The sequence below is a fragment of the Manis javanica genome, chromosome 12, assembly GCF_040802235.1.
Source record: "Manis javanica isolate MJ-LG chromosome 12, MJ_LKY, whole genome shotgun sequence".
NCBI lineage: Eukaryota > Metazoa > Chordata > Mammalia > Pholidota > Manidae > Manis > Manis javanica.
In genome coordinates, this window is record NC_133167.1 from 77,192,331 (window position 1) to 77,209,149 (window position 16,819).

General features: G+C 36.9%; 1 protein-coding gene across 1 annotated transcript in view; it reads left to right on the top strand.

The window, feature by feature from the left end:
* Positions 1-6,668, top strand: part of LOC140845297 (disintegrin and metalloproteinase domain-containing protein 18-like) — a 40,359-nt gene extending 33,691 nt beyond the window's left edge. The window contains 2 exon segments of the mRNA XM_073219281.1: positions 3,702-3,825; positions 6,078-6,668. Coding sequence (XP_073075382.1) covers positions 3,702-3,825; positions 6,078-6,241 — 288 coding nt within the window. The 3' untranslated portion in view covers positions 6,242-6,668.
* Positions 6,669-16,819: the final 10,151 nt, after the last annotated feature.

Genomic DNA, 16,819 nt, shown 5'->3' on the forward strand with positions numbered 1-16,819 from the left:
AAAACTTCTATATTCATTTTTAAATTTTCTCTATGATGTTACATTTCATGATTAAAATGTTTAAGAAGGAAAACTATTTAAAAGAACAAAGAAAAAACTGAAGAAACAAAGCAGCAGCAGACTCACAGAACCCAAGAATGGACAAACAGTTACCCAAGGGAAAGGGACTGGGGAGGGTGGGTGGGAAGGGAGGGACAAGGGGGAAAAAGGGGCATTATGATTAGCAGACATAATGTAGGGGGTGGAGGGCCTGAGGAGGAGAAGACAAGTAGTGATTCTATAGCACCTCACTACACTGATGGACAGGGACTGTAATGGGGTGGGGGGGGGGGACTTGATGATGCAGGAGTGTAGTAACCATAATGTCACTCATTGTAGATTAATTATACCAAAATAAAAAATAAAAAACAAATAAAGTACTTAATCAAGTAAAATCTAACTAAATCCAAGAGAATCTCTGTTTTCTTCCCAGTGACATCTCAACAGATAGGCAACTCTATTGCTGACAGTGCATGGAATTTATTTATAACTCCTTCATTTACAATTCCAGTTCAGTTTTATGAGCATGTAATTGTTCAGAAATCTCCATTATGAAATTTTGGCAGTTATTCAAGTATTCTTTCTTTATTCATGATATACTTTTCTTTATTAATAAGATTTCCATTTTTTTAGAACAGTTTTGGGTTCACAGCAAAATTGGGAAGTCCATTCTTCCCATATATCTCTCTTGCTCCCACATATGCATAACCTACAGCATTACCAACATCCTGGACCAAAATGGTACATTTGTTATAAATGATGAGCCTTCACTGATGCACCATTATGGCCCAAGGTCCATAGTTTACCTTAGAGTCACTCTTGGTGTTGCACATTCTATGGGTTTGGACAAATGTATAGTGACATGTATCCATATGATGATATCATACAGAGTATTTTTCCCAGCCTAAAAATCCTTTGTGCTTCTCCATTCATCCCCCCTCCTCCCTCAACCTATGACAACCCCCAGCCTAAAAATCCTTTGTGCTTCTCCATTCATCCCCCCTCCTCCCTCAACCTATGACAACCACTGATCTTTTTACCATGTCCATAGTTTTGCCTTTTCCAGAATGTCATGGACTTGAAAATAAGCAGTATGTCACATATTCAGAGTGGTTTCTTTCCCTTAATAACATGCATGTAACGTTCCTTCATGCATTTTCATGGTTCAGTAGCTCATTTCTTTTTAGTGCTAATTAATATTCCATTATCTAGATATACCACAGCTTATTCATTCAGCTACTAAAAGACATCTTGGTTACTATCAAGTATTTGCTGTTATCAGTAAAGTTTCTTAAATACCCATGTGCAGGTGTTTTTTTTTTTGTTGTTGTTATCATTAATCTACAACTACATGAAGAACATTATGTTTACTAGGGTCCCCCCTTCACCAAGTCCCCCCGACAAACCCCATTACAGTACTGTCCATCAGCATAGTAAGATGTTGTAGAATCACTACTTGTCTTCTCTGTGTTGCACAGTCCTCCCCATGCCTCCCCCAACATTATACATGCTAATCGTAATGCCCCTTTATTTTTCCCCACCCTTATCCCTCCCTTCCCACCCATCCTAGTCATCCTCCCTAGTCCCTTTCCCTTTGGTAACTGTTAGTCCATTCTTGGGTTCTGTGATTCTGCTGCTGTTTTGTTCCTTCAGTTTTTCTTTGTTCTTATACTCCACATATGAGTGAAATCATTTGATACTTGTCTTTCTCTGCCTGGCTTATTTCACTGAGCATAATACCATCTAGCTCCATCCATGTTGTTGCAAATGGTAGGATTTGTTTTCTTCCTATGGCTGAATAATATTCCATTGTGTAAATATACCACATCTTCCTTATCCATTCATCTACTGATGGACACTTAGGTTGCTTCCATTTCTTGGCTATTGTAAATAGTGCTGCAATAAACATAGGGGTGCATCTGTCTTTTTCAAACTGGGCTCCATGTGCAGGTTTTGGCGTGGACATATTTTCAACTCTTTTGGGTGTGTGTATTTTTCTCTTCATCAGTCTCCCTGGCAATTGATCATCTTTTTAGTAATCCAAAAATTAATAATCTAAGTATTAATACCAGAAAGTTAGGCACAACAGAGTATATTGAAAATTTATTTCATGATTGACTATAAGTGGTGGAGATTCCTGTGTGATCTCTATTGTTAAAGACATAGCTTTCAACATTTCACATTTTAGTATAATATTTGCAGAAGTTTTTTTTGGCAAGACAGTACTTATTCAGTTAAAATAATTGACATGACTAATTCATGTCATCTGAGAACAAAGACAATTTTATTTCTTCCCAACTTTTGCATCTTTTATTTCCTGCTCTTACCTTATTGCATTAATTAGGACTTCTAGTATATCGAACAGGAGCGGAAGGAGGAAACATCGCTTCCTTGTTCTTGATCTTAGCAGGAATACTTTTAGCTCCTCACCCTTTTTAAATATATTTCTCCAGTGTAGTATGCCATGTTAATTTGTGCATTTCTAGCTAAGACAGAAATTTCTGTGTATTTCAAAATAAAACTAAACCTTAGAGAGGGTCGTATTCAAATGAACAAAAGTAATAAAAACATTCAGTCCCTGGAAACCAAGAAAGGGGATATATGTCACGACCGAGGGAACACTTCCCACATTCCTTTTTCCTCTTCTTCACAATTTTCTTTCATGTCATTTTATGCTGGAGCCTCTCATCTGCCACCTTCTACCCCCAACACACAGGCAAAAACTCACAAATAAATCCTGTTTGTCTCTAAACCCCCAACTTACTCTCTTCTTTCCCTTTGTTCTCTTCTTCCTCTTTCTCCCTCAACATTGTCTCTTTTTTACTCTCTTTCGTTTGCTTTTCCTTTTCTCCTTCAGCTTCCCCCTCTTCTCTTTGTATTCCTAGCTTTACTCCTTCTCGGCCCTTTCCATTTTTATGGAGATGTTATTGACACATAGCATAATATTCGTTTCAGGTGTACAACACAGTGATGCAATATCTGTATATATTACAAAGTGGTCACCACAGTAAGTCTAGTTAAATCCATCACCACACATAGTTACACCTTTTTTTTTCTTGTGATGAGGACTTTTAAGATCTACTTTCTCAGCAAATTTCAAAAATGCAGTAGAATATCATTACCTACAGTCTCACTATGCTGTACATTACATCTCATGACTTATTTATTTTATAATTGGAAGTTTGTACTTTTTGTCCCCCCCTTCAGCCATTTAGCCCACCCCCATCTCCTGCCTCTGCAACCACCAATCTGTTCTCTGTATCTATGAGCATGTTTTTTTTATAATTCCACATGTGAGATCATATAGAATGTGTGATATTTGTGAAAAATTCTAAATTCACCCAATGACGTGCTCTCCTCTGTGAATATGATGGTCATAATTTAATGACTCCTATTTGTTAAAAGATGATTGGGGAAGACAAAGTAATTATCAAAAACAGTCAATATATAGGGGTCAGAAATATACTATCATGTATGTAGTGATTTTTGTCATTCATTATTGTGTTATCAAAATTTCCACTAATTTTTCTAACCCCTTTTCATATTTACAGTATTATTAAACCTAGAAAAATAGTGATTTTTATTCTTTATAATTTAGGTATTTATATCTAAGAGGTAAAGACTAACATGATTTATAGTAATTATGTGTTTTTCTGTTTCAGATCTGTAATAACTTAGCTAATTGTCATTGCTTTCCGGGCTATAGGCCTCCAGACTGTGAATTCCAGATTGGTTAACCAGGGGGATGTATTGATGATGGAAATGTTCAGAAATCTAAGAAGAAATGTAAGAAGAAATTAAATTTTTTAAACCACACAGAATGTCATTTTATGAAATAACTAAAGAAATATACTGCCAAGTCAAATTTTATGATCTGTGTAATTGTAAAAGTTATCTTGAATAGTGGCCTCAATCAAATTAGTGTTATATAATATCTGTGATGAGATTTCCTGAGACATTCAGTTTCAGTCAGCTTAGTTAAACAAGTTAGAGTACTCAAAAACTTTAAATTTTTTATATAAAATTATAAATTTTTATATATAAATATGTAAGTATTATAAAGGTAATAGCATGAATGCAAAACAAATCCAAATATGGAAGAATGACACTACACAAGTGATTTGCATCCCATATTATTAAAAACCTTGTAGGAAGCAACTATAGGATAAAGTGTTCATTTTGAATGAAATTTGGAAAAGACATGGCAAAGTATAAATAGAAAGAGTAGCAAATCATATTTTGACTGATGAAGTCCATGTTTATACTCTCTCTTGTTCCCATGAATGAAGGTAAGTGCCAGAGCATATCCACTAATTAAATCATTCAATCATCATTAATACATTACCTCCACAACATGTTATTAAGTGTCAGGGAAGGCAATAATATTGATATCCACAATTCAGAAAGTCTCTTCAGGCAAAAAAGTGAAGAGCAGTTTTCATAACGTGAGGAATGAAGGTAAATTACTTAGCACTACGCTTGATTATAAAAGCTTGAAGTAAACTGAAAGAGAAGATAAATAAGTCATCACATAATATCAAATATTTGTTAGCAACAAGAAATAAGGCATGATGATCAGTTGTGTCTGGCACAAGCACCAGAATGGATAATGATGGTTTATCCATGTTTTCATAAATGAATCAGGATAGACAAAGCATGAAGTTAATGAATTTGACTTTGAATAGACAGCGTCTAGGTCACATGTAGAAGAACCCACGTGAAGATGTCCACAGGAATCCACGGGTGTTTGATAATAGTTTCAACTAAGTAGGGATGTCAGGGATTGGTAATCCTTAGATTATAATTCACTTATAATTAATTAAAGTAATTTGTGAGATAATGTGTAAAGGTAAAAATGTGTACCTTTTTATGTGGCATAAGAGATTTGGGTATAATTTCAGGGACATAATTTCTAGATTATTGGCTGATTCTTGAAAGAAAGATAATAAAAAGGAGTAGTCCCAAGGCCTTCTGTTTCTGGCCATGACAGAATAATGCTAGAGAATTAGATGAGGTATTTGTTACCAGATAATAAATAGTATAGGACTATGACCCTTGAGATAAGGGACATGCATAAGACTCAGCATTGTGTCTTTAAGACAGTATTAGCCATTCTTGCCTACCGTGTAATGGGTGATTCAGATGAAAAGGACAAAGAATGCGCAGGAAAGACACTTGAAGAAATAATGACCACAAATTTCCTAAACAAGATGGAAAACACCAACGTTCAGTTACAAGAAGCTAAGCGGACCTCAAGCTGGATAGATATAAAGAACTTTACGCCTAAGAAAATCATAATCAGGCTTCTGAAAACCAATGGTGTAGAAAAAAATTTTAGAGCAGCTTGAGCTGGACTTCTGTTGTCCTGCAATGTAGAGGGAGGAGATCAAGAAAACCGCTCCTCCAAAAGCCGCCGAAAGGACGGGCCACCTGTCAAACGAACCACTTCAGTTCTATGGAAACTAACCAAAACCACACTAAAAAGTTGTTTCCTCATGAAAACCACTTCAGCTAGCAAGAGTGAGTCCGTGGCTTCCTGCGCTGCGGCCGCCCCGTCTCCGCAGGCCCAGCTCTGTCACCGCGGCAGGTCAGCCAGGACGCGGCAAGAGGTGAAAGCCGCGAGCTTTGCCGTCGCTCTCCGTTGGTTTCCTTTAAGGAGGGAAACTGTGAATTTGGCGGGAGAGGGATGGGGGTTTTCCCACAGTCCATTCCCTTCTCAGTTTTTAACTTAAGTCCTGTTAATGTATTACCCTTCAAAATATTGATGTTATAAATAAGCTGAATGTGGTAAGCAAAACTCAAGACATGTATACAATACCATAAAATTAATATGCGTAAAAGACAAACAGGAGATCTATGAAAAACGTACCATGGTCATTTTGGGTCATGGGCTTAGGTATGGTTCTATCTCCCCCATAAGAGTTTGCAGCATATTGAAGTTTCGATTATGTTTTTATGGGTATTTATGCAAATACATGAAAAGAAACACACTTGAAATACTCAGTGAATATCCACTGAATTCTATGTTTCATTTCTAGATACAATTTTTATTAAAAAAGGCTACAATGCACAAAAGAACAACTGGCTTATTCTGAGGTTCCTCATTCTTCTGCCCTTTTGTGTAATTTTCACCGTTATGATTATGAAGCGAAATGAAATGAGAAAAGTATGCAAAATAGAAAACACAGAATATGAAGGGTAAATATAAATATACAAATAATGTATTATCTTAAACTGCACCGGTCACTGACCAGTGTCATAAATTCATAGTTGTACTGTACATTTGTTATATTTATTCCTAAGTCTGTGCTATTTTTAATCTAGTGTAAATGCCATTTTTACTATTTTGTTTTCTAATCGTTTGCTGTTAGCATGTTGGAGCAAGTCAAAATCTGGACTATCCTAGAGCTATTTTCCTGATGACTGTTCCACACTGTGCTAGGGACTTAGTATATCAGAGAAGAATTTATTTGGTGCATGATTTTAAGTTCCTTTCCAAGTGGGATCTAAATTACGTTTTGGCGTTGGTTTTCTTTAGGGAAACCCTTTTTTTAATTTAGAAGCCGTGTGAAAACTTTCATTAATAAATTCTTTGAACCTCACAATTTTTCTATTAAAGTCTCAGAACACTGTAACACTTCCTATTAGTATTCTCAAATGCTGTAAAAAAAATCTCTCTTCAGTATTCCCTTAAAATTAGATACTATTTCTTACAAATTTATACCTGCCATTCTTACATCTGTGTCTCTTCTGACCAAACATTTAACTCACTGAAGGCAAGAAACCCTCATTTAAGTACCTAAAAGTAACCTTACAAATGTCAGTTTTCTTGAAAGCTACCACCATTAAGTGGTCCACTTAATGAAAAAACTTTCATTTGTACACACATTACATGTATACTGTTGAGGGAAGTAATGGACCGTACGTAGTCTCTGAAAGCAGAAGTGACTTAATTTTGGCCTGTCATGATTCTTTGCAGAGAAAAAGAGAAAAGAAAATTCAAAGAATGGCCTCATGGGTAATATCACTGGGGGGATCTGAGTAATGCCCATGCTTAGTACATCTCCCCAATCCAAAACTTCCCCCTGCTGAGCCTTAGTGATGCCCCCTTATGACCTCTCCCAGCAGACTTGGGAGGTGCACCTTCAGGCCTTGCATCTTTATTTCTTCTACAAGTAATATATATATATATATATATATATATTGGAGCCATTGAAAATGTTATTTTAACCAGCTGGAAATAAAAGTATTTCACCTTGCGGCAATATATTCATTTACATCATGTATTTCCTTCTTAAGTTTACAAAGGACTTCAAGCTTAGCTGATTCTGGAATAGCTAGCATAGAACCATCTGTCCTGTCTGGAGTCATGAGGGACTTAGTTAGCAGGGCAACTAGGCTGGAACCTTACAAAGTCCTATTTCCCTCCCTTTACTTAATTTTGTGATACTTGATGCTACAGGTAAGACAATCTTACCTCTGAAGTACTGCCACCACTACTTTGTATATATGGAGTGTATGAGAGCTGAATTACCTGGTTTTCCCCCTTTGTTTTATTTTCTTAGTTTTCCAAGGGAACTTTTTATCCATCTTTTTGTTATAATTTTGGATGGCCTCTGCAAACACACCCTCTCAGTCCTGCTCTTCACAACACTCTCAATCTTTCATTTGAGTGAACTTAACATAAAATATTAATAGACAAAATACTGGGCCTTCTTATAAAATATGCGAATCTAATTCACTTGTCTTTCTGCTTGTCACGAAAACAGTCATTGAAATTAACACTATAACACACTAAGAAAATTTTATGTTAAGTGAAACCCTGAAGACACTAAGAAAGGAGCACACTGGGTATCACAAAGTGGGGAAAGGGCCAGCCGGGCTGGGAGAGTTAAAGAAGGATACTAGGAGATCCTCATTAATCTTTTTGGCTTCACACACAACCTGGAAATAATGGATGACTGTGACCGACAAAGTGTTACGTGGTAACAGATAGACAGGTGGGTACTTTAAAATAAGTAAATAAATAATTAGTGAAAGAAATTTCTGAGAAATACAATTCCATTCATACATAACATGTTCTGTTGGTCTCCACTTGGGTTCAAGAAATTATGTCCCTCTTTTGTTTTATATATATGTGTGTATATATACACACACACACCAGTTACATATCTATAAAACCATATATATAACTACATAAAGAATTATTTAACTATATATATAGATAGACAGAAACACACACATATATGTACACTTCCTTATATATAAGCAATGTAATATTCCTAATTAATTTGCTTTTTATATGCTTTGCTAATCAGTTTTGAGAAAATCCATATCTGGTTTATGGCCTGGTACATTTAGGATAATTTTGGTTGAAAATAATAGAAAAGACTGAGTATCTCCTTTTCTCTAGTCTCAGTTCAAACCATCATCATCAGATAGATTTCCCTTTTGGTGGGACGATGGATGATTCTTAGATGTTTCTTAGAAGAGTAAGTAGTCCACCTAAAATGCTAAACATCCTAATGCGTGTGAGGTTGTAGCTCATTGTGGTTTTTTATATTTCCCTATGATTAATGATTTGAGCATCCTTTAATGTGGTGACAGGCCGTTTCTAAATCTTCTTTTGGAGGAATGTCTATTCAAATCCTGGTCAATCAGGTTGGGTTTTTCTTTTGTTTGTTTAGTTTTGATTTTGTTGCTGAGTTTTGGGAGTTCTCTGTATATTCTGGGTATTAATCCCTTATAAGGGAAATTTTCTTCCATTTTTTAAATTTGCCTTTTACTCTATTGAGGTACAAAATAATTGAAAGTAGCGTCTTGAAGAGAGATTTGTACCTCCGTGTTAATCACAACATTACTCACAATAGCTAAAAGGTGGAAGTAACCCAAGTGTCCATGATAGATGAATGGATGAGCAAGATGTGGTGGTCTAGACAGACACTGGAAATTTGGGGGTGCAATATCCAGCCATAAAAAGAAGGAAATTCTGACAACTGCTACAACATGGATAAACTTTAAGGACATCATGCTAAGTGAAATAAGGCAGTCACAAAGGACAAACACTGTATGATTCCACTTACATGAGGTACCCAGAGTAGTAACATTCCTAGAAACAGTTAGTATAATGTTGATTGCCAGGGCTTGTGGGGAGGAGGGAATGGGGGCTCCTGTTTAATGGGTATATAGTTTCAGCCTTATGAGTTTTGGAGCTGGTTGGTGGTGATTGGGTAACTGTGAATTTACTTGGTAGCAATGAACTATACACTTAAATGTGATTAATATGGTAAATTTTAGGATATGTGTATTTTAACCACACTAAAAAATATTTTGGAAAAAAAAAACCTGAAACTAGGTAAGCCACCAACCTGCATATTAAAACATTTAAGTTCTTTCCAAGTTAACTCTATTTGCCGTTTAGTGTGGAAGTCCATATTAACTGGGAAAAATTCGTTTAGCCTTTCACATGGACTCCCTAAGCCATAGGTTTTTCTAAGAAACAAAAGCATACCAAACTGAATAAGTGGATTTCAATTGTTTTCCAGTCATTTCATGGGTGAAATTATTTCGCCTCATACTTAAATTATAAATCGGTACTAAAGTAGTAAATCATGTAATGTTTAGCATTTTAGTTGGACTACTTACTGTTCTAAGAAACATCTAAAATACTATTGATTTTTGATATCCTTGTAGTGTGAGTGTGGTTTTGAGCTGCATCTTAAATTAGAACTCTGGCAGTAGGCTGATTGACATAGGCAGTGGTCTGCCACTAAAAATACTGTGAATTTCTATTTTCTGTTCTCCTTCACTACAGTAATTCAGTCATTGTGCCAGAAAACCATGACCTGGACTATGCCAAGAAGTTGACCAGCGAATGTCCTGTTTCCAGAGAATGTGAGCTCAATAACCCTTGCGTTACCCCCGAATGCGATTAAAACGTCAAATGTTTGGAAACCAAACACCACGTGGGCAGGAGCACAGCGGGTCTGCGGTTATCTCCTGCCGCGGACGGTGGAGGGGCCGGCGGCTGCACCTGCGTGTCCGGCTCCTCAGAGCTTCTGGAGCACAGCCCTTCCCCCGGCACAGGACGCAGGCCCCTCCCTATGCCCCGCCTCCAAGGGCAACCACGCCGCCTCACCTGTATCCCCGTATGAGCCCCGTTTCCCGGGGTGCAGGCCACGTCCCTCCGCCGCACTCCGCTGGGAAGCTCAACCCTGCCTCTTCCACAACCGCCTGCACAGTGGCGGGGCTGGCCGGCCGCACGGTGCTTCCTGTGTTGCTGACCCTCTCAGGCCTGGGCCGGCTGACCCCCTTGGGCCCTCGTGAGCACAGGAGCCCGCTCCTGGGGGGGGCCTCCAGGCGGGCGGGGTTGCTCCGCATCCGCGCAGAGCCGCTCGCCGGGGTCTGCGGAGCCTGACGGCCGGAGGGCTCCTCTCGGGCCTGGGCGCGGTGTCCTGCCCTGGCCTGACCCTGCGCGGGAGAGGGCGCGCACCCTCTGCGGAGTTGCGGAGGGGGACCCGGTCGGGGGCTTCTGAGACCAGCCCTTCACCTACGCCCCTTCTGGGGAAGCCTCGGAGGGTGCTGTCCGGCCCTGGGGACGCTCACACACGTTTTCCTTACTGCAGACGCTGGAACATCACTTCTGCAAGTTACAGAATCACAGAAGATCGAGACACACACCAGTGATGTTTCTTACATGCATGCCATTAAGAACACATTCTGTATATTTTCGGTGTATTTTAAATAAATGGATACATATCCATTCTTTAAGATTGTTTGTGTTCATATTTACTTTGTTAATGAGTTACGCTGTATGAATGAGAGCAATCGTTTTGGTAATTTAATTTTTACCAAGTACTATATAAACGTAGTGGAAATATTTTTAAAATACAGACTCAGGAAAAAAAGTGACAAAAATTTCTCTCTCTAAAAAATGTATAATTTAAATACTCTTACATAAGTGAGATTATACTAACACGTTTGATTCTTGGGGTAGGTAGGTTCTGTATCAAGTCCCACCACACGGAGTCAGCTAATGCTGAATCATTCATTGCTTCAAGGGGAAGTATGTAGATCTCTCATATAGATCATCTTAAATTCTAAAAGCAACTCATCCGAGAAGATTCTATTTTCTCTAGGTCACAAAGGATCAAAGGACGCTCAGAAGTGAGAGTGACTTAACGTTAAACAACAGGCAAAGGACCTAACAGACATTTCCCGTAGAAGATGGCCAACAGACACGGGAAGAGGTGCTCCACATCACTGGTCCTCCGGGAGATGCAAACCCAAGCCCGGATGAGACAGCGCCTCACGCCTGTTAGAATGGCTGGTACCAAAAAGACAGGAACTAGCAGGTGCTGGCGAGGATGTGAAGAATAAGGAAATAAGTACTCTGTTGGTGGGAGTATAAATCAGTGCAGCCACTACGGAAAACAGTACAGTTTGTCATAAAACTAAAAATACAAAGACCATATGACCTCATAAATGCCACTTCTGGGAATTTACCTGAAGAAAAAAACCCCCACTAATTTGAAAAGATACCCACCTCTATGTTTATTGCAGCACTGTGAAAGTTATGAACAAACGTCTTTTAAAAAATAAATTTATTTCGGAAAAGGAGAAAAATCCAAGGAATTTAATAATTACAGAAAAATAAACTTTTTGAAGAACAAAAACAGAAAAGTTCCCATTTACTCTTCACTGAGTCACCATGTCCAAATACTTCCCAGATATGTTCTAACAAATAACGTTTCTTATGCTTTTAAAATTTTTCCAGTGCCTGTGTCAAACTGTTTTAAATCCTGTAAAGTCTAGCATAATGTGAAAATAAAAATACACCAATATCCCAATTTTGAAATTTAATCTCAAATAGCTGATTTGATAATTCACTCTATACATGCATATTACATAAAAGCTAGATTTATATCAGAAAGTACTGGTTTTTAATTAACATTGCGGGAATATCACAATTCTAACTTAAAGATATAAAGTGTGGACTGTTTATGTGTATTTCAATATTTTATATAATTTTTAACTGTTGTGTGATGTTTTATAAATTCTATAGTGGGTGGCACAGTTAAATTCTTAATGGCCAGAAGTAGAAGTCACGTCCTTTTCCTATAATAACAGGTATCTCATAATTGACCCAAGAAAAATTAGGTTCAGTTTTAAATTTGCTTTCGGAGTAATTAAGGCAATAAAAAGGAAACCCCAGCTCTGATATATCTTTAGTGGAGACGGAGGAGGCAGGGAAGCAGAGAGCCATGAAACAAGCTCTATCTACCATAGCGTAACTGCTTCACATTAGCTTAAACACAATGTTTTTGCACGACTATTTCCAGTTAATTTCTATGTTATATAAAACTTTCCTAATTTCTTTTAAGTAAATCTCTTCTAATCAAATTGTGCATATGATGTTTTTCTTAAGTTACAGAATCCTTGTCTCTTAATTAGGATATTAAATTCATTGATGTAAGTTATTTTGGTTGTGATTTTGGTTGTTTAATAATGTATTCTTATGAATTTGGTTTGTTCATTTGGACAAAATTTCCATATATTTTATTTTTCTAATTGTCTTAGTTTTATAAAAACCTACACAAACACCTATTTTTCTAATTAAAATAATCAAAATTATAATATCATGATACAGGACATGTGAAGTTTTAACTTAGTAACTATCATTAAATGCTTGTTAAAATGAGGTTATCAGGCATGGCAATCATTTTACATTTTAATAAAATGTAACATTAAAATTTTCCCCTTTACTCTATTTTTTAAAGTCCAGAACCCATTTTTTAATAATAATATCAATAGCAGTGGATTTTACATAGCAGTTTATAGAGTGGAATATGATAAAATATACCACACAAAGATGAAATATAAAAATTAATGTAGACATATAAAGATTAAAAATGAATTATGCCAGTTATTTTATGTGTATTGAGTTTAAAAAACATAATTCATGTTGACATAGTCATAAAATATTGGAAAAGACTTGTAAAGTCAACTTTACTCCATGACTTTGTCATTTGAGCTCAAATTTATATAATTACCACTATGTCTTAAATATCATTTTTGTATATATCATTTAGATTTTAAACTATTATACCAGTATAAGCTCTTCATTGTTCATTAGTTGCTATCTTGAACTAAAGCAACCAATTTTTATTTTCTCTAGAGAAAATTTGAAAGCAGACCAAGAACAATATAATTACTTTTTGTCCACAAGTATACAAGTACATATCTCTTTTGAAAGAAACTGCATTTTACAGTTTAATTTAGTTGAACACATAATTTTGTAACTTTATAATCTTGAAATGATACTAGTTTATCTAAACCAGTTAAGCCAATAGGATTTAAGAAATTCAAATTGATCAGGTTTACCATGAAAAAATATATCCAAGACCAGCAAAATTTAGAATATTGTAGAAATATCTTTATTTTTAATAGCAATTTTAGGTTCACAACTGAACTGAATGGACAACAGAGTTCCCCTGTAACCTCTGCTCCTACGAATGCATGGCCTCCCCAACTACCATCCCACATCAGATCAGTACATTTATTCAAATCAATGACCCTGCATTAACATACCATTATCACCCAAAAGTCAAAGTTTACATTAGGGTTCACTCTTGGTGTTCCACATTCTGTGGGTTTTGACAGGTCTATGGCATGGGTCCACTCTTACAGGACCATGCAGAGTCACTTCACTGCCCTAGAGATTCCTTGTGCTCCACCTGTTCATCCTTCTTCCCCACCAGACTCTGGCAACTGCTGATCTTTAACTATCTTCATTCTTCTGTCTTTTCCAGAATGTCATATAGTTGTTATCAGACAGTAGATAATCTTTTCAGATTGGCTTAATTACCTAGCATAATGCATTTACATTTCCTTCTGTTATTTCATGGTCTGACAGCTCACTTACTTGCATCATTGAATAATTTTCCATTTTATTGATCTACCAGAGGTTGCTTATTCATTCATCTTGAGGGAATCATCTACTGCTTCCAATTTGGGCAAGTATGAAGAAAACTGTTCTACGCATCTGTGTGATTTTGTGTGGACTTAAGTTTCCTGCTCACTGGGTAAATACCAAGGAGCATGAGGCTGAATCATGGGTAAGAGTACATTTGGTTTTGAAAGAAAGTGCCAGACTGTTTTCCAATGTGGCATGCTGTTTTGCCTTCCCTTTGAAGATCACTTCTGAAAATGTAAAAGGTATTCTGATATTGTAGCTCAGAATATACCTTTGTTTATAAAACAACGTGGTGCTCTTCCAAAAACAAAATAGCATTTTTCTATTTGCCCTCACTTTAACTGCCGTCATGGCTCTGAAATGAAATAAAGATATTCAGAAGATAAATTTTGGAAGAGAGGGAAGTGCAAGAAGAGATTCAATAAAATTACTTTTATACGCATTAAAAATGCATTATAAGTAGTATTCAAATTAATTCACAATAAGTCCGGACTATTGCTTGGATTGGATTAATGTTTAGAAATACTGAACACAAGAAGAATGTCTCATATATACCGATTTTATTTTCAGATTCCAGGTGGTTAGACATCCATCATGTTCCTAGAAGCCCAGGAACAACCAAAGCTGCTCAGTAAACCCAACACCTGTCCAATAGGAAGCCGTGTCAGCTGTGATTACAGCTTTTTTTCCTTCCCTGTAACATGGTAAAACCAAACCACAATCTGTTTAGTGACCCTTAAGGGAAAAAAGAAGGCTGACTTATGGAAGGAAAACTTGGGTCCATGGGAAAAGAAAATGGCTTTTCACTTTTATAAAGGATATAATGGTATAAAATCTCCCTCAGCACCTTTTAATTTACCAAGCTAGTTAATTTTATATCCAAGTTAGCACAAACTAGAACAATTCAGACTAGTATTCTGTGTGATTTATATAGATATTTACACAAATTGGTAGAAATGAACAGAACTGAAGGATACCTGGCACAGGTGTTTTGCAAGCTCTCTCTTAAACCACTGTGAAAATATCTCCACAGTTTCTAGAAAGTAATCCCAGCTTTTGGAAGAGATATTATAAGAGATTATTTGGTCAAACATCACAAAATCTGGTCACGAACTGTGTAAGCAATTCCACCGAAAGAATGGAGGCTGTGTAAGTACCATAAACTACAACTAAATGCAGCTGAAGGACTTACAGGCCTAATGAAGGAGCAGCGGAGGTGGGATTGTAGTCCAAACAGCCATTTACATAGTTATTGGTGGAAATATAACTATGGAAAGAAATGTTAGGAACTGGAAAATTTACACGCAAATCATCAAGTTTTAGAGAAGCATTGTTGTAGATACATATTTTATTCCAACTTTTATGCAGACAACATCCAGGAAAATAGTAAATGGATTTTTACTTTGATATCCAAAAAGCACTTAATACTGCTTACCCTTTTTAAATTTCTGACCAATTGTAGAAAAAGACCTACAGTTGGATGTAACCACCAGTTGGTTGTGGGAAGTAAAGTGGGTATTAACACATCTGAATTGAGTAGTTAGCACAGATCTTGCTTTTTATCTTGGTTATGCTCAAAATCACAGTATTTCCTATAACTGATGCTATTTTTGTACACAATTCTATAGCAGAAGGCAGCAATAGTAAGAGCAATCTGCCACAGAGTTAAAGGCAAATTAAGGAATTTAATTGTTGATCAATGGATAGAGCTCATCAAATGAGTTTTTATATTTAAAAATACCCCAGGTAGGAGGCATGTTATCCTCATAATTCATCATCTTGACTCCTGTTTGTCAATTTCATGTGCCAAATCAAGAACTAAGATAAAGCACCTTTTGATGTTGTTTTTATATTGAGAACTATTTAATGTTAATATTATCCAGAGATTTTACCAAAATTGTTATAAAGCACTTTTAATATCTTCAAATATTTATGAGCAATCATCTATCTTGACTCCAGCCTCAATTACTCTACCCCTTGTTATTAATTTCTTTCTCCTACTTCTATAATGTTACTAATATTGCAAACTTATTGACTACTTCCTGGGTACTTCTGTGTGTCAGATTCCACCTGGTACACTTACACAGATTGCCTCTCTACCTACATTTCTTGCTAAGATCTTGTTATCCATATTTTAGAAATGAGGAAACAGAGACAAAGAATTTAAATAATTCCTTATATTTATAGAGTTAGTAAGTTAGGAAATTGGAGTTAAATTAAGATAATCAGACTCCATAGCTGAAGTCCTCAAGAACTCCACAATTCTGAAATATGTATCTTGAGACACAAACACTGGGGATAGACAATTGAATTTACATGTGTGAAGGTCTTATGAGATGCCGGGAAAAGGCTCAATGCGTCCTCCAAGCCATGAAGACAAACCTTTATAACAAGATGAGGTAGGGTAGGCATCCAAACATATTTCTCAGAGAATTAATTCTTACATATAAATAGTGACACTTGACATGTTAGGCCTCACTCAGAGCAAATGCAACAATTCAACAGAGACCAAGAGTTGGTCCAGTTGCCTATGTAGCTGCCATTCCCACAGATCTGACAGTTAAATCGGTCTTTTACTTTACTGGCACTAATCTCTAGTCCAGTTGCTACCTGCTGTTCGATTCTGTTACATATAAGAAGCAAGAGAAGGCTCTGCCTCAGGTCCAGGCTGCAAGGCAAGCTGCTCTGCCATTTGCGCCACGCAGCCCAGCAGACGCAATGGTGCCTGAAGTGGCCGTGGCAGACGGGCTGCCGTCTGGAGCCTTTGGCAGGCCCCATGGGTGCGTCACAGTGTAGGCCTGTAGG